Genomic DNA, 19034 nt, shown 5'->3' with positions numbered 1-19034 from the left:
GTGATTACTACTCTCCTCGTACTAATTTAATAATCTGTAGCTTTGCAACCTGAATTCATAGACTTAAGTCGTTTTAGACTTTGAATTCTGTTAAATATAATAGTCAAAGATAAATTAAAGTTTATTCCATAAGATTGCAGAGATGTAAGGATTAGAAAATTAATGCATAGATTATCAATTTCGTTAAATATGGTGAAAGTTTAGGTGAATTAAAACCGAAGTAATCCTTCTTCTGTTTTTTGAAGGAAAAATTATAAAAAAGCTTATGTACAAAGTAAGTAATCACATCCACCCTAACTAAAAAAATAGGTTTCTTATGAATAAGAATGTATAAGAATGAATAAGAATGTATAAGAATACACACGAATAAGAATGTATAAGAATGAATAAGAATGTATAAGAAGGGTACCTGAAGGACTGAATCCTGGAGGTTCATATTCGTCCGGAGTATTCTCGTGGTAGGTCAACTTGACGGTCAGGTAAGCCTAGTATTTAAAATATATATTAAACCGATCAAACCTAATTTTTGTTGGGCAACTTACATGACTCCAGTCACTTGGCTGTCCAACATCATGCGAGTTAAACGAATTATCCCAATAGTAATATACAGGGTGTCTCAATAAACAGTGGAATTAAGAGACGACTTTTATATCGTCTTCAAACCATACGGCAATTTTAATGAACACAATTATTGCAGTATTCCAACTTAAACATCTAATATTAAAAACGCCTCGTCTTGAGATTTACAAAATTGACGGAGATATTACAAAATATGTACAAATTTTAATTTAAAAAAAAAAATCAAAATTTTCGCAATATTTAATTTTAAAAGATCGTAAAACGTAAAGCTCCTCTTTTTTATACTTTGTCATGCATTAAATATCACTAAAGACGACTTTCAAGTGGTTTCCTAATTCCTATGTTTATTGGGACACCCTGTAGTTAGGAAGGCCCCCATGTGATTCTGAGGCTACAATATCAAAATCAGAAAATACGCCATTTTAAGAAAATTGTTTAATTGATAAAAATTCAGGTTTGTTAGATTTCTTGTCCTGTCTCTGCTAAAAAATGTATTAAATTTTAAACACTTCAAACACACAATAAACAACGAATAAGGCAAAAATTCAGAAACTAAATTGTTTAGATAATTAGTTCTTAAATTTACAAGTTCTATTTCAGTTTAAAATGTTTGACAGGCACCCCTGAAAAATTACCTCGTCTGGAACAGGTTCGAATGTTTGAGTTAAAAAGCAAAGATTCCTGAGTAGAAGACGGGTTGAGTTGTATATCTTGTTCTCATACTTCATCCCGGCCTAATATTTAATAAATCCACATAGATTCTTACAAGAAGTGGATGCTTCTTTTTGTGTACTATCCCGGCCTAATATTTAATAAATCCACATAGATTCTTACAAGAAGTGGATGCTTCTTATTGTGTACTATCCCGGCCTAATATTTAATAAATCCACATAGATTCTTACAAGAAGTGGATGCTTCTTATTGTGTACTATCCCGGTTTTCCCTAATAGTCTATATGTGTACTTTACAGCTTGCTCTAGCTACATAAGTGTCGGCCCTGTAATTAAAACGAACCGAATTTGCAGTGATATGTAGTAGGGGGGAGGTGCAGGGGCTCTATGAGCCCCGCAAAATGGTCTCCAAGCCTCTGGGTTCGAAGTTGAGTATTTAAAATTATCTGACAGTACCCCAATCCTTAGAAATTATTATAGAAGTAATGTATACAAATATATAGAAAAAATATTCAATATTTTAATAGTTATGCAATGTTTTTTGGATATTCAAGAAATCACTGCATAACTATTTTATTTAAAAGATTAAATATTTTCTTTAAAAAATGTTTTTAATACTTCTATAATATCTATTCTAACGTTTTAGGGTAGCGCCGGGTCATTTAAAATACTCACAAAGGATACGGAGGTTTGGAGACAATTTTGCGAGGCTCATGGCGGCACTGCACCCCCCTCCCTCTATGTAGTTCAGTTTTAGTAACATTATTATGTTACTGGTTGTGGAACATGTCCCAATCCTAGCAAAAGACGATACTTAATTGACCTTAAAAAGTGCGAGACAGAGTTTAAAAATCACATTACAATCTCAAACCTTTTTGATCAAGTACATTGGCAGATTTTATTTAATGTGGCCATTTTATATAAGTTCCAATATAATAGAGACTAACCTAATTCATCTAAAGTACGTTTTATCAGAAATATTGTAATTTAATGATAAAAATCAACACAATAATGTTGTCAGCCCTGCTTGAGTCAGAATTTAATGAATTTGAGCCGCGTCTGAAATCCGCAAAAAAACGGTTTTAATTGAACGCCGGCATAAATCTTGAAACATTAAATACAATTTTAAGTGGAACACGTCATATTTGAGCCGCGTCTTAAATTTAAGCCGCGACTCAAATTCTTTAAATTCGGCCACTGGCCTCACCAGGGAGAGATCCGTTCGGTTTCTTCAATTTGAGTTAAATCTTGTTTTGGTCTATGATTCAACTTCTTTCTTCATTTCTTAAAAGGGAACTCACATGACCCCGGAGAAAGTTTATGAACCGACCGGAAAAAACGTGGACATTTATCATTTTTAAAAATGCGCCCGTTTAAACAGAAAAATCATCGAATTTTTTTAGAATGAATAAAAATGGCCACTTTCAGAGCAGTTTTGTTCGAATAAAAGGGGGCGCCTGAAAACACTAGTATATAGCGAAGATAATAATCAAATTACTTTGTTTGAAGTCCCGTGCATACTAGTCACTCCATCACTGTAACTAAAAAAAATAGAAAAAAGAAGAAAATGAAATCTATGTTGAAAAGGAAGGGAGCCTTTTTTCACAAACTTAGACCTTAGATATTTCGAATTATGCATTTTATTAGAACAAATAATCTAAGTTTGAAATATCAAAGGTTGCAAAGATATAGGAATTAGAAAAGTTGAGTTTGAGGCAAAGACTCAATTCCTTAGTTCAATATGAGTTCAATGCACTGGGTGAAAATTTGTTGCAGAAACCAACGTGCAAGAATAAAATAATTAAAACTGTACACAGATGCCGCAGCTTTAATATTTATTTTCCTACACTATGCACATGTTGCAGCTTTAATATTGATTTTCTTCTTACAACAACAATTTTTCTGATTTACCAATCAATGTTTAGGGAGGTTTAAAGGATATCTCATTTGTCAACAATAAAAATGAGTTTTGATGTTTTGGTTGAAACTTTACCACTTGAATCCAAATCCGTGGTTCCGTATTTGCAGGGGCGGCAGGACCTTCATCCCCCCCCCTAAGATTTCAGAATAGCTTCTTAATAGCACTTAGGGCAAAGAAAACCTGTGGAAAACAGGAAAAATATCTATCTTTTTTTTTTTTTAGTTCCTAAATCTGGATTTTTTGTTCCGAAATAAATCTAGCACCCCCCTCACTTAAATCCTGTATCCGCCCCTGCGTATTTGTTTGTGTATCCGAGCCCGTTCTCTCCATAATAATGTTTAAACAGTGGTCGTGTTGTTCACGTACTTTGGGGGACGATAGTTTGGCCGCTAGATGTCTCTCGTAAGAACTATCTATCTATCAGATAAGAATTTTGCGTGAGACACCTAGCGGCCAAACTATCGCCCCCCTAAGTACGTGAACAACACGACCACTGTTTAAACATTATTATGGAGAGAACGGGCTCCGGATCATAAGTACACAATTCAGGGGATAAAGTTCTTAGCTTACCTAAAACTGAAGTTGTACATTTCATATACGGAACCATCAGGGTCATCCTTTAATAAATACATTGGTTGATACACATACACTTGTATGAAAGTTTTAATACATTTGTAAGTAAAATCTCTGTAANCATAACTTAGCATAGCTAAGAGGCAGATTTTTTGCATGCGAACTTAAAATTATATATATCATCTGCATTTATTGGTTTTGAACGGATCTGAGCAAAAGTGCACGCAGAAAATAGCGTCCTTTTAAGAATGATCTCCCGCTTTTGAATTTTGATATTTAGTTTTGTAACACAGAGTGCTTAGGATCCATTTATTTTAATGCGGATCCGAATCCTGAAAAAATATGGTTCTTGATGCTGGTCATGAACCTTATTTTAAGGTTTACTAGTTTTGTCAACAGAAGAATAATTTTATAACAACATTTCCTCTTTTTTCGCTTATTTTAATACTAAAACTTGATATACCATTGGGATAAAGAAATATATGATAATCTCTCTTATATTCAACTGGCCATACTTGAGTTTTGAGAGCAAAAGTTTTTTTCCTGTTTTTTTTTCTTGATAATTGACCCTAGGATCCGCATCCAGGAAGCCAAAATTTTGCGGATCCAAAGGATCCTAAGCACTGGGGTTAAGAGCCTTTACAAGAACACGTATAAGTTATATTTGCTGTTCAAATAATTCTTTAGTCTAAAATGACAGCATAGTAACAGCAAATTTTTTTTACCTTGTCTAAGAAGATAATGAAGAAGAACTCTTTCAAATACTTCTTCTCCAGCGCCTCAAAAGTCCCTTAAATATTTTTTTTTTAAGTATTGTCGTCTTCAATCTTCCTTACAATTTCAAATGCTACTGGGATTTATTATTAGTATAGAAACCGATATAATTTCATGAAAAAGCGATTAGACACGAAATAAACAGGGTCACCCACAAAGGATGAATCTTCAGAGACGACTAAACGGAATTTATATTGTCTGTTTCCTTGAATTCATAATTCTCTGAGGCTGTAAATTTGATCGTTTCTTTTGCAAATCCTTAAATAAGACATTGAAGGGATATTTTCAAGGAAGAGACATACATTAATCTTGAAATTATATTTTAAGAATTTCAAGTCGTCTTTGTGTGCAACCTTAAATCAGATTTAAGTAGTTTTAATATAATAATAAATATTACCCTCCAGACATGTAGCCAGTGCTTTGGCAATAGGATGATCAGTATTAGCAAGCAATACCTAGTTCAAGGGGGTGGACTGAGGATTTATAATAAACATTTGACGTCATCGAATTTTCATTTAAGAAGTTACTCTGCGTAGAATGGTAAACCCCAATAAACTACAGCAATTATTTAATAAAATAAGAAAAATTATATTACGAGTAAAACAATGTCAACTTTAAACTAATAATAAGGTACGTGTGATTATGGTTTATGAAGATATTTAATTTAATTTTCGAACATATCCATATCACATAGATTCAGTCTCATCAATTTTTAAGACAGGGTCGACTTTGAATCGTCGCAACACCTTTGACTTAGATTTTACCGATCTAACTTACTAATGTTTTTCTTTAGCCCTTAACATGTACAATCTTGCACTATTTAAGAAGTAATTGGAAAAATTCTTATCGATTTTTGCTTGCGAGTACGAGACCTACAAATCACAGTAATATTGTGAAATATTTACCGCGTTTAGCTAATGTCTTGGGACAAACCCTGAGGAGCGGGGGAATTTCCCCCTTCCAAGGCACATATTAGCTGTTTTGTCTTCCGGCAGCCATAAGCAACAACATTTGGCCCTTCCGACAATTATTACGTTTTTAAATGATAAATTTAGTGCATTGAATTTGCGATTTTCAAAAATTTAGGGGCATTACGCGGAAGATCATACTATAAAGACATTTTAAAAGTTTATTAAATATCATTGAATTGTGTGTTCAGTTGTTAAACTGCTTTACACTTTACAAGGAAGATTATTTTACGCATTGTGGGCACCGAGTTATGGGGAGTTTAAAGAATAAGAAAAGATGAAAAAAATCACAATATTAATTGGCATTACCTAAGCATTACAGAATTCCACATAAAAATTCTATTTTAAAATTTTCTCGCTAAATAGTATAAATTTTGGTTATGGTCATCATTTGAACTTGAGGAGTAAGTTATGGTGCATCATTTTTATTGTTCTGAATGTTTTTAAAAAATAAGCCATTTTAGCGGAAAGATTTAATTTATTTTTGGAGAAAAAAGGTTTAGACCAATATAGATCAATGACTCCAGGTGAAGAAGAGATCATGAGGATCTACGAAGACGGGATCTATCGTCCTTCAGACATGATTGAGAAACCAGGAGGTCTAAAGATAAAAGTATCACTGGAACAGCTCTGCACAGACCTGACGTGTAATCACTAGCAGTACCCAGAGGAGGATTATGAGTACAGAGACCACACTCATTGAGGAACAGCTCTTCACAGATCTATAGTAGAAACAGTTGAGGCACAAGTGATCTTGATGCATTAGACACTGCTCCTTGTAGATAGCTCTTCATAGACCAGTTGCCAGTCGAGCAAGGGAAGCAGCTAGAAATGCTGTGGAAACATCTCAAATTGTAGGAGCAGCTAAATAAGAGGAGACTCCGGAATAGCCACAGTTGCAGTTAGGTTTACAGTAGAAGCAGAAAATGAACCAGCATTGAATGTGGAAGCTGTTGTTGAGAGATTGCTAAGAGATGGATATTGAAGTGGAGGAGCTAACTGAGATATTGAGTTGAGGAAGCTTCTCAGATAGATGTTGAACTGGGGCATCTCATAGTGTAAAACTCAAGGAACAGCTCTGGAAGCATCTCGGATTGTAAGTACAACATAGCACAGACTCTAGGGATAGCTCTGTGACCAGCTCGAACTGTTAGTAATGCTAACATAGCAGAGACTCCAGGGATAGCTCTGGGAGCAGCTCAAACTGTTAGTAATGCTAACATAGCAGAGACTCTAGAGATAACTCTGGGAGCAGCTCAAACTGAATAAGTACAGCTAGCATAGCAGGAACTCCAAGAACAGCTCCGGGAGCAGTCGTAAAAACAACTAACATAACGTGGACTAAAAGAGCAGCTCAAGATACAATAAGAGCATCCCAGTATGTAGGAGCAGCCAGGATAACAGACTCTGAGAGCAGATGAACGAGATAGAATAAGAGGGAGCTGCTCGACAGATCCTGAACTGTACCAGCTGAATATCTAAAGGAACTGATGAAAACATGAATAACGTTCCAGATGTATTTAATAAATAAGCTATGAAACTGATCAATTCCAATTCATTTATACTCTGAGAGATACATATATATATATATATGTAACTCTCAGAGTATATGTGTTATATATATATATATATATATATATATATAGAAGTTATTAAAGAGATTGATGCTAAAACGAGAGTACGGGAATCTAGAGTGAAATATTTGCAAAAACCCTAGACCATGGATGCAATTAAAATTCTCTAGGATTTACATCTTGCTTGTATTTGATTGAAAACATTAATCATTACAATAAACAATAACAACAAACCGTTCTTTCATTCATTAAAAAATTATTATTGATATCATTTTTTTACACTTAAATTTAACTAGAAATGCGGGAAATTGTTTATTTAAATGCACGAAAAAAATCTTTGTTTTCTTATTTAACAAATAAAATGTGGAAACTGAGATTGAGTAAATGTCCGGAAATTAGGATATGTTCCAAAAAGCAACATGAGCTGAAGTGCGGTAACTGTTTCAAAATAGGACCTTTGCAGATTTGGCCCATTTCTGACATTTGGTGTTTTGGAATTAATATCCGCTGAATTTTAAAGGAAGTCGACATTTGAGAGAAAATAACTTTTTTGTGTGTTTCCCACCAAAATACAGTTTAATGCAATGTTTAAACAATAAATTGCTTTCTATGTCTAACATTGCATTGTACAAACTCTAATTTTCAAACCCTTTATCTTTGCAACCCGATTTTATAAACCTTAGACATTTCTAAATATTAATTCTGTGAGATAAAATGATCTAAGCTTGAAAATATCAAAGGTTTACACCTTCAGGTTTAAAAGATATAAGGATTAGATTGAGTGTGCCAAGAACTCAATTTCATAAGGGGCGATGAACTGACTGGTAAAAGCTTAAGATTTGTGCACCCCATCCTGCCTTTATAGGTATTTCATCCATCTTCCTGTTTGCATAACAGTGCTCCGGCAGGAGGCCTCTGGGGGGTTAGAAGAAACAATATTGACCTATATCTATATTTATAGTGGTAATCTCTGTTTGTAAATTGTATTTCTGATCATAACTATTATTTGAGTCGCGGCTCAAATTCGTTAAAATCGGACTCTGGTATTATTGTTTCTCTGGCCTGATATAAGTTAAACTCGACAAGGCTGTAGTCAACAGTTTCTTCACAAACACAAAAGATTCCTTATTAGTAAAAGAAAATTCTAGATTAGGAAGTTGACTTATAACTTAAGTCATGCCTTTAAATAGTCCAATGAAAATGAATAGTGCAGTATAGACAGACCCATTTCACCAAATAAGTGTTATAATAACTTCCTAGTAAAGCTATTTAACAACATCAAATGCACTTCAGTATTGCATCAATTGCTTCTTCCTTTTCTACTATATTCTGGTCATCACTGTATACAAAATAAAAATTTAACTTTAAATAAAAAATCAATCAAAATAAACAAAAAGAGAAAAACATCGATTTTTTTGACAGCAATAAGGCCAGGTATCAATTGTCAAGGGATTTTAAACGTTGAAAATTTAAAATACCGACCGACCTGTAACCTATACTCTGTATGCAATATACCGACCGACATGTATACCGACCGACCTGTATCCTACACTCTGTATGCAATATACCGACCGACCTGTATCCTGAACTCTGTATGCAATATACCGACCGACCTGTATCCTATACTCTGTATGCAATATACCGACCGACCTGTATCCTATACTCTGTATGCAATATACCGACCGACCTGTATCCTGAACTCTGTATGCAATATACCGACCGACCTGTATCCTATACTCTGTATGCAATATACCGACCGACCTGTATCCTATACTCTGTATGCAATATACCGACCGACCTGTATCCTATACTCTGTATGCAATATACATTCAAAGAAAGAGTTTCCTTATCTCTAGACAAGAAGCTTTAAGGTATCAAAAACCACCGAACATTCGCAGAAAATAACGTTTTCAGAACTCGTAACTCCGATCTCGATATCTAGGGTGGACATTTTTGTTTTGAAGTTAATCTCTTCCTTTCATTTATCCCGTCAGGGTACATTTACACTGCGGGATATCAAATAAAGATTAAATTAATCTGCAGATTAACAAATGGTTTAGATCACGCATTGATCTCGATATCATCAATAGAAAAGTTACCAGCACAGGCCATTTAATACCTGCTCCGTGTTAATTGTGGTAGGGAAGTGTTGAGCCCAGGTTTCAGTATTCATCAGAGATTCACCTTGAACCGGAGCTGTATTAGACACATTGATTCTTGATACCTGAGCTACATTAGACATCTTGATTCTAGAACTTTATACAATAGAAATAGTGCATAAAATTGTTCCTAAAAATATTAGATGAAAACAAGTTCATCAGTATTCAAACGTAGGTGCTCAAACAAACCAAGATTCTTTTAACTTTTGTCTGATCAAGGATGAATAAGATAAATTTTTTTTCTTTCAATTTTGATTTCCCTTTTAAAGTTACATATATTGGGACGGGGAAAGCACCTCGCTATGAGGAACAAACAACGTTTTCTTCCTCATTGTTACTTGGATAGGGCGGTAAAAAGTTGGATTGTGAATAGGACACTGCATAACGTTCTTGAAATGCAGTTACTTAAATTTAATAAATTAAAGAAAACGTGGACAAAACATAATAGTTCCATGATTACAAAGATTACAAAACTTAATATTATTTTAGTTTCATGATTGAACACATCTTTTCAGGGAACAGTATTAAAATATAACAGTCAATTCTAATAATGCTGGAAATGATATGGTTTAATCTAACTTTTGAGACTGAAAGATGTAGTGCTGGAATTTAATCCTGTTAAAACTAAACAAATAAGAGGTGGGAAAACTAATTTGAAGTTTAGACAAGCTAGGCTAGAACCTATATCTCATCTGTCTCAACTCAGCAAATATACAATCAAGGTTTTAAAATTGGTTATGGTAACTTTTAGAAATAGAAAATAAAGATAAAACGGTTCATTTTAACTTGTACAATTGATCCGGCATTGATCCGTATAAAAATATGATTTTCGTAAAATTAAAACTCATCCAGTTGACGTCTATAAAAGAAAGAAAGGAAAAATCATCGCAGATAAAGGAATATGCATTTAAAAATTTTACAGAATACTGTTGAGTACTGAACCATTACTGTAGGATATAACACATTTATACATTAGGATAATCACATAAATACCGGTAACATTTTTTACAGTTAATTACTGTTGAATAAACCGAATTCATAACAGATTTGATAATCTATAAAAAAAAAACATATTGTAAACTTGTAAAGAGTGCCCATAATTGTACTGAACTAAATTTCTATCTCAATAGTTTCCACAATAGCCTCGCGACCGTCCTCTAGAAAGAACTGGACGTTGCCCTCCAGGTTTACGTTACTGAGGATAGAGTGGGGATCAGAAGGCGACTGAGGTCGGAGAACATGATGAACCATAACTCCATCCTAGAACCAGACAAAATTATAATAAAACAAACTATATTTCCTTACAAATTTCAAAATGATTTCGCGTTCTGAGCCCGCGATTTAAAACAGTCAGGAAAATACGGATCTAAGCTGTCGTTGGGTCTTATTTTCGGCTTGAGCTTTCGAATTCAATCTGCATCTTATTTTCCAGAGTTGAGTTCAAAAAACCGGTTTAATATTCTATTTGGCGGGTTTTCATGGTAGGAATTGACGCATTCCAGGTTTTTCTGAGAACAAACTCAACATTGAGCCTTATACTCCACTAAAACTAACCGAGGTCGGTTTTATTTTCATTGGGCCTAACTCGTTATGTCGAGCCGAAGATCTTGCAGCTGTCAATTACGTGACACAAGCTTTCGTCAGAGTTGGGTCGAAGATTGGGTCTTAAAGCCTGGTTTAAGGAATTACGGCTGGAGTCGAAGTTTTTAAATCGCGGGCTACTAATTGTCCTCCAATACTTTTCAACAGAACTATAAATATCTAAAAAAATGGTCAGATGAAAAAAAGGGGTTAAACCTTCAGAGAGCACTAATTCGTATATTTTTTAGAACTATTACTTAAGATCTAGTTTTAAAATTTTTCTACATGATGTTGCAGTTTATTTGATCATGGTTTATTAAAGCTTAATTTAGACTGTAAAGGCGACTGTAGTATACACATTTTACTCGTATTCAATATGACTAATCCAGGGGGGGGAGAGGAGAGGATAGAACTAATTCCCAACTAGCCAATAAAGCTTATCTTTAAAAATGCGAGGTCACATTTCATGGATGAAGCAATTAATAGCTTCAAATTTGTAGTTTCTGCTCTGGGGATCGAGGCTTAGTGTTTAAAATATCGGTTTAGATTAAAGTTTAAACCTCAAGGCTGAAATATCTTTTACCTGGTTTGTGACTAGAATATTCTGCTCCTCAGTTGACTCCGTCTCAACAAACACCTGGTTCTCGTTTTCCTGGAGGAGATCAAGGATAGGTTAGTCAAGGAATGTTTACCAGGAACAACTATTTCTTTGTTGAAAATAATAGTGTACAGGTACTGCAATTTTTCTTAATAGTTCGCGCAGAAACGTTAGCAGTACACTTATAAGCAAGCAAAGAAATACACGGGTGTTCACTGAGTACCTTCCTTGAATCGTTATCATGTATATTTTACAGAGTATAGAGTTAGGGAAAAATATTAGGAATCTTTAGAATATGAGAAGCTCTTTATTTTGTTCATGTTCGTCTAAACGCCAAGAATATAAGAAGAAACTTTTTGTTTTTAGTTTAAATATTCTTTGACAAAATTCAAAATAAAGTTGCCGACACACAATGTCATTTATTTTAGGCCTAAATCAAAATCAAAATTAGATTCCGATTCTTAAATTTTCTAATAATATTCTTAATAATATTTGTTATCTTCCCCCCGGCTAGATAACAGATTAAATCTAAATTGGATTTGAAAACTTGTCATTGATTTAGCATCAAACAGAGAATTCTGATAAACAGGAAAACTTCAGAATCCGACAAAATTAATGAGATAATGCAGTCATCAACGAAATGATATTGATTTTAAAAAAAGAGGGAGGGAGGGCATTTATTGGAGGTTTTTAAGGTAAAATCCTTCGTTTCCTTTAATTTGTTAATTAAAAAAAATTATGGTTGAAAATAAGCAATCTTTGAATACTTGTAAATATTAAGAAAACCGAGTTCATCTGCAAGTTAAATAAGAAAATATATATAGGGTGAGTCTAAAAAAGTGTTGTTTGCGGCGCCTGGTGCAAAGTTGTACCTTTATTTGTGCAACTCTTCTGTATGGCGTTTTTTCAATATTTAAATTTTTTTTTGTTACTTCAATGGCCCTAAAAAAAAATCCGCGAACCTTTTTTCTCTCAAAATCAAAAGTTCCGAAAAACAAAAATGTGTAAATCAATTGTTTCTATCGAAATATAAAATTTTAAAAAGATTGAATCACAGAATCTCAGAAAAGCAAAATTGTAATTAAATTAGAAAATTGGCAATTTTCAGTTCTGGTATAATTTTTACGGAAAAATTGTTTTTCAAGGTTTCTTCAGGTTTCAACTGAACAGCGTATATTTAATACCAATAATATACCAAGAAGAAAGGAACTAGAGAATTTGAATAACTTTTCCGTAAAAATTTTACCACAACTGAAAATTGCAAATTTTCTGATTACAATTTTGCAAATTTTCTGAGATTCAATCTTTTTAAAATTTTAGATTTCGATAGAAATAATTTATTACATTTTTGTTTTTCTGAACTTTTGATTTTGAGAGAAAAAAAGGTTCGGGGATTTTTTTTGGGACCAAAAAAACATTAAAAAACATTGAAAAAACACCGTCCAGGAGAGTTGCACGAAAAAAGGGTACAATTTTGCACCAGGCACCGCAAATCACACTTTTTTTTGACTCACCCTGTATATGTTAAGAAAACAAAGTTGCAGGGAAACAGAAAACTCAGTAATAAGTAGCTACCTACACGACCTACACACACATGACAAATTTGGGTTTTAGGTTTCACTTAAAATTACCCCATTTTTTGGGAAATTGAAAGTATAGGATTAGTCGATTTCAAAACATATGTGTTAAACAAATTTAATGAAAAGCCGTTTTTGATAAAATGGGGTTTGAAATGTTGACCAATAAGGATCCTAGTTTGCAAGGACAGAAAACTGCAAAAAGAATCATCGAATCTGTAACGTTTACAGTAAAAATTACAAAAATAGACTCAAAATATTTTTTATTTCAAGAATAGTCGATCGGTTTTCTTATGTTTCTTATGTAATTATCTAATCTATAAGGTTTACATAAAAAATTAAGAAAGTAAACACAAAATATTTGTCTATTCTAAAGGGAGTTGGGTATCCATAGATTTCACTGGTTCAGGGTGGCTTTGCCCCCATAGCCCCCCCACTGAATACGCCTCTGGACTTAACTATTTAAAAGTTGTTTGCGAAAATTTCAACGGTTATTTACCTGGTCCTCCCCGTCACCCTTCTCCTGGATATAGACCTCACTCTGGCTGACAATACAGTCCTCCTCAACAACATTAAGGTAGATGCGATCCACGCCTTGACCCCAGTCCCGGGGCTCATCGTCTCTCCATCCTTCCTCACCTTCCTCTCTCCAACCAGCTTCCTCCTTCTTTACAACATTACCCTAAACAAACAGATGTCAAGAATTGGACTACGTGGTATATGGATCTGGTAAAAGTTTTGTTTAGGCTTTCAGATAACTGAAACTCCATGAAAGTCTGAGGTATATCTTTATTCCTGAATTGTCAGTTTCACCTTTATCAGACCAAACCTGTTTTTAATAACGTTCCTCACGTTAGATAATAATCATGGCTTTAATAACAGGGTTACCCACTAAGGAGAAGATTCTCATGACTATCTGAAGGTTGAATTTGAATTTCTCGCTAAAATAGAATAAACAAGTTATATAAAGTCGTCTCTGAAGTCTCGTTCTATGTTGAGGACCCTGTATTTAAAACCTGAGCATTACAAAAATAGAAAGCAGTTGATTAAAATAATGTTTTTGTATGGCACATTTCCTTGATAAAGCAATTAAAGGCAAAGTAATATATTTGGGTTGAATGTTAATTTATTTTAACATTCTTATCAATCTTATCATGTCAAATAAAAATCAGAAATTTTACGACAAATCCCTCCAATACGAAATCATCGTAAATCCAATGATCAATAAATTACCTTTCCTATGACCTCAAGAAGAACAGATTCTGTCGGAGCAGGTCCTCCTGTCTGAGAGAGAGCTTCAAGCATGGTTTGATAACTGGTAGCTGCTCGAGCTATATTTTGACTAACCTTTAAAATCATTCATTAGAATAATTCCACACAAAAGATTCTTTTGCGCTTAAATATGAAAAACATTGGATCAAAAACGTCATTTATTTTATTTTACTGTCAAGATCCACCAAAAACTGCGGACACGAATTCTTAACACCGGGTAAAAATAATAAAAAACATTACCAGACCGACCTTTAGACAAGCAGCGAGAGCAAGTTTTACAGTACCGAACCGAACCGAACCGAACCGAACCGAACCGAACCGAACCGAACCGGATCGGATCGAATCGAATCGAATCGAATCGAATCGAATCGAATCGAATCGAATCATTAGGGACGTCCGGCTATCCACATTGCGAACTAGACAACGCAAGACGGGACGATGCTCATTTCCCTTTCTAATGAGGTTACTGTAAAAATCTGTAACATTTTGCTGATGATAAGATCAAAACATGTTAGAATGATGATCTAACTGACACAATGAAAAATATGGAAACCATGTCTTAATTAACAAGCAAGCGCTAAACTTTGTCAGTCTAAAGACCAAATTTAATGATTTTCAGCTAGGTCGCTGAACTACTTACAGCCGGCTCAAATAAATAAAAAAAAAATAACTGAAGATTTGAGTGACTCAGGCTTTCAGCTGGCGATAGGCAGTTCAGCGAACTCTCCAATTCATAAAATTCGGTCCTAGATTCATAAATTCTAAATTTTGTCACCTCTTGCTGAATATTCTGTATGTTGGTCTGCTGAATTTCAAGTTTTCTTGCTTTTTCAATATCCTGAAAGCAATTAGCAATTTTTATTTTGTGTTTTGATAACATTTTCCACTGGGAGTAAATAAACATTGCACCAATTGTACATCGATGTAATTCAAGTTTTTTTTTAAATGGGGGGTTAGGACTAGGAGAATACAACTTTTTTCTTAAGCCTGGGATACATATTGTTTTAGATTTAAATATAAACGGTTAATTGCATTGAATAACTGACCTTCATTTTCTGTTCCCATATATAAGATTTATCCTTATATCGTTCAGATTTATCTAGTGTAGCAGGTTCTCCCAACCAACCCATCTTCAACCGACGCATGTGACGCATACCATGAACGTTGACCACATGATTACGCGCCTCTGGAAGTCCGGTCTAAACAATATCATGTTTCCCAATAAATAATATATAAAATTGGTAACGATCATAGCTTAGATAGTAACATAAATTCAATTAAAAAATAAACATTTACAGTCATGAATCTATTCCCATCCCATCCCATCCCATCCCATCCCATCCCATCCCATCCCATCCCATCCCATCCCATCCCATCCCATCCCATCCCATCCCATCCCATCCCATCCCATCCCATCTCATCCACCTACCAATGTCACATCCCCAGGTTCAGGATGAAATTCTGCCTGGCAGAAGGTACATCTGTAAGAACCCTTCTCAATCCACTGAAGAACATCCGAAATCTGTTTTCGGAACAAGGTTTTAGTTCTTCCGGCCTCGCAGATCTTCACATGCTTGTTTAACCTCGTTCTCGTAGGGAATTGATAATCACAGATGTAACAATGAAACATGTTGTCCTTTCCTCGCATTAGAGTCGAGTGTTCTGTGCTCTGGTGTTCTCTAAGCTCACTCTGAAAAAAAATACCTGCGTTAGTTTCTCTTCACTAAAGGGGAAATCACATAAATCAAGTTTTCTTGGCGGGAGGGGGTGTAAATTTTTCTAATCATTAAATCTGTACTTTTAACGAGGTATGAAGGAAGGTGAAAACGTTATCTTTGGAAGCATAAAAAAGCATCTTTTTCAGTTTACTTTCCTGACCGAAGCTAAGATTTTTATTCCTTCAAGATTAAATAAAAAAATGAACATTTGCCACTAAAAATAATTTTCGAATCCTTGTATCTTGTAAACCTGATGGTGTCAACCTTTAATATTTCAAATATAAAGTATTAGAGTTAGACCTATCAGATTACACAGTTTATGTTGCGCACTGCACAAATACAAGTATTAAACTCAGAGTTTAAAACAATTTTTAAGTTCTTGATGCAAATAACCCATCATAAAAAATATTTTGAAAATATGAATGGTTTCAGTTTCAATACTTCCATCTCTCTTTCTTGCAAAAATGTTTACTATGTCGATAAAATGTCACATTTTGACATTAGATACATCAACACTCAACACTTCGCTTCAAATGGAAAATAAACAAAATAAAATAGAAACTTTATTCATTCTGTTCCAGAGATTTACCTAGAAATTGTCAAGCTAATATATTGTACAGCGAGTTCTATTAAACATGAGAATGAAGTAATTACTTTGATGGGTAGTTCCTCGCAAACAAGGGGGGCGGGGGCTAGATTCCGGTCTACGAGCACACTTCAACTTCACACTAACCTACCTTTGTTGGAAGAACAGTTTCACATCCCTGAACCACACATGGAAACTCTCCAGCCGTATGGAAACTAAATATATAAATTTAGTGCCTAGGATCCGGAACCAAAAACATGTAATTGCGTATTCGCAGAACCGCATCCAAATAAAAAGTATAAAATAACATGCACAAAATTTTTACACTCTCAAAATATTAATCTCAGGTGATGGCTAATCAAATGAAAGATTGAAGACTTGGTCAAATATAATAAAAATATGAGAATTTGCTGTAGCGGTTATCGTAAAAATTTACGATAAAGATGAGCAAAACTGATAGAGTTGCAAACATGAGAATTGGTGGAAGTTAAACACGGTGCGTCAAACAGATTGAATCATGCAGTAAATCTCAGTACGGGAGTTGTGGTACAACAAGAAGTCTAGCTTGAAACAAAAAGGGAGAAAGAAAACTAGAAAACAAGAACTCCAACAAATCAATGTTACCAGAGGAACAAGAACCAGGTCAAGAACTAATATTGCAGAAGAAAGATATGAGCCATCAGGCAACAGACAACCCCTGGACCCAAAGAAACAAGAGAATGTAGATAAAACATTATAGAAAAACAATTAATGATGTACGAGAATCAGATTTATCCACAGAAGAGAGGAAGATGACATTTATTCTTGAAAACTTCGAGACAGATAAAATGGAGATAGTAAACCAAGACGGGAAGTTGACAGAGGAAGCAGTCAAACTTTTTAAATTCTCGGGATAGAGCCAACCCCTAAACATCGCGGAGAAACAGATCTAGAAGGGGTTACAGCAGGAACAGCTATGGAAGCGAACAGCAAAATATCGAATATGAAGAAAAACGGCTGGATTCAAGATCAAGAGAAATATCTAAATAAAGTCAGTTTATAGAGCAACTCCGTACTGCGAGAAAGTAATTGTTTCTTGTTTTGATAAACAGGTTGAAGATCGTTCCCGTAATTTGGGATCAATATATAGCTTGTTTGATAGCTAGGCTTGTGTCCCTGTGTGGCATTTAGAGCGTAAGGTCCTCCCCATCATTTGGGATCAATATATAGCTTGTTTGATAGCTAGGCTTGTGTCCCTGTGTGGCATTTAGAGCGTAAGGTCCTCCCCATCATTTGGGATCAATATATAGCTTGTTTGATAGCTAGGCTTGTGTCCCGGTGTGGCATTTAGATCCTGGATTAATAGCTTGGGTTCAGGGGCGGATACAGGGGGGGGGGGCGGTGGCAGAACCTTCGTACCCCCTGACGGATTCAGGGGGTGGGCTTCGAAGCATAGCCCCCCCCCATGAGATTTCAGAATAGTTCCTCAATAGCACAGGGAAAGAAAACCTAGTGCAATACAGGAAAAATATCTATCTTAAAAAAATGTTGTTCATAAATCTGGATGTTTTTGTTCCGAAATAAATCTAGCACCCCCCTCACTTAAATCCTGTATTCGCCCCTGCTTGGTTAGATAGCTACAGAGATCGCGCCCAGTGCAGTGGTAGTGACGTTGATAGTTCGTGGGATTGTGTCCTGGTTGACTTTGATAGCGAATAGGTAGGACCTGGATAGATACGTTTCGAGAACTTGTTATGGAGTAGGTGTTTACTACACATGTCCATACGCCGAATTCGGGTCCGTATCCATTTTTCAAAGGATGGATTTAGGGGTCCTTAATGCAATAGACTATCAGAGAAATTCTCCATTATTATGGCTAGAGACGGAAAACAACAACAAACAAGAAAACATTTGTAGAAAATTGATTTAATCTTAGAAATTTTCGAATTATACAAAGCTTTATAAAAACTAAAATAAATCCTTCCGCTCAAATAAAAACAACGCAAAGAAGATTTCTAAAAACAAAATAATTCAAAATTTAACGAGAAATCTTGTTTAATAGTTTTTAATTGCACTAACTTAATCAAATCTTACTTTTTGAGATGGGTTTTGAGTGCTTCTCTGGTGTAGGTAGAGGTAGAATCTGGCGGACATTGTGAGCAGTTTAACTTTCCCTCAGTATGCACTAGTAGATGCTCCCTGTATTAAGTAACATTAACGGAATCAATATATTTTTATATTTATACATTGGATTCGATTCACGTCATAACCCTTCAAACCTTAAAATTTCGTGGATTTTTTAGCTGAAAAAGTGATTGATTCTGACAACTTCATTCGTTTACTTTTAAAGAGAACTGCAATTGAAAGTAATCAATTTTAAGATAGAAGGAAATGGATAATTCCATCAGTTTAACAATTTATAACACATTTAAGTTTAACTTTTAAACGATTATCTCGGAGTAAGAATTAAGAGCGTAAATCTTATAAACTTCCCCCCCCCCCCC

The 19034-nt window shown here is 34.7% G+C and overlaps 2 protein-coding genes across 3 annotated transcripts in view; both read right to left on the bottom strand.

Annotated features, from left to right (window-relative positions):
• Positions 1-26: 26 nt before the first annotated feature.
• Positions 27-10102, bottom strand: LOC111698774 (HORMA domain-containing protein 2). Its single transcript, XM_023469203.1, has 10 exons — positions 9180-10102; positions 8123-8163; positions 7918-7975; positions 4916-4973; positions 4470-4534; positions 3742-3788; positions 2749-2791; positions 1215-1313; positions 365-485; positions 27-49 (listed from the first exon to the last, which is right to left on the bottom strand). Exons 1-10 carry the CDS (start codon positions 9300-9302, stop codon positions 27-29), a joined length of 678 nt encoding a protein of 225 aa, XP_023324971.1. The 5' UTR covers positions 9303-10102.
• A 138-nt stretch (positions 10103-10240) lies between these two features.
• Positions 10241-19034, bottom strand: part of LOC111698769 (uncharacterized) — a 22973-nt gene continuing 14179 nt past the window's right edge. For both annotated transcript variants that reach the window (XM_023469197.1, XM_023469198.1), the window contains exons 25-33: positions 18625-18729; positions 16703-16766; positions 15677-15937; positions 15294-15446; positions 15023-15085; positions 14209-14322; positions 13475-13657; positions 11384-11452; positions 10241-10479 (exon numbers count right to left, since the gene is read on the bottom strand). In XM_023469197.1, the coding sequence (XP_023324965.1) occupies positions 10330-10479; positions 11384-11452; positions 13475-13657; positions 14209-14322; positions 15023-15085; positions 15294-15446; positions 15677-15937; positions 16703-16766; positions 18625-18729 (1162 nt within the window). In that variant the 3' untranslated portion in view covers positions 10241-10329. The remainder of the gene's footprint in view (positions 10480-11383; positions 11453-13474; positions 13658-14208; positions 14323-15022; positions 15086-15293; positions 15447-15676; positions 15938-16702; positions 16767-18624; positions 18730-19034) is intronic.

This window comes from Eurytemora carolleeae, unplaced genomic scaffold, assembly GCF_000591075.1.
Source record: "Eurytemora carolleeae unplaced genomic scaffold, Eaff_2.0 scaffold109, whole genome shotgun sequence".
Lineage (NCBI taxonomy): Eukaryota > Metazoa > Arthropoda > Copepoda > Calanoida > Temoridae > Eurytemora > Eurytemora carolleeae.
The sequence above is the reverse complement of the archived record's forward strand: the minus strand, read 5'-3'. Positions and strand labels throughout refer to the sequence as shown.

Excerpts from the sequence above, each read along its gene's own strand:
- LOC111698774 (XM_023469203.1), bottom strand. The coding sequence starts at position 9,302 with ATGTCTAATGTAGCTCAGGTATCAAGAATCAATGTGTCTAATACAGCT. Across the intron at positions 8,164-9,179 it reads CCACAATTAACACGGAGCAG|AAACTGTTGACTACAGCCTT; the intron begins GTATTAAATGGC and ends GTGTTTGTGAAG. Across the intron at positions 3,789-4,469 it reads TCATTATCTTCTTAGACAAG|GATGACCCTGATGGTTCCGT; the intron begins GTAAAAAAAATT and ends TATTTATTAAAG.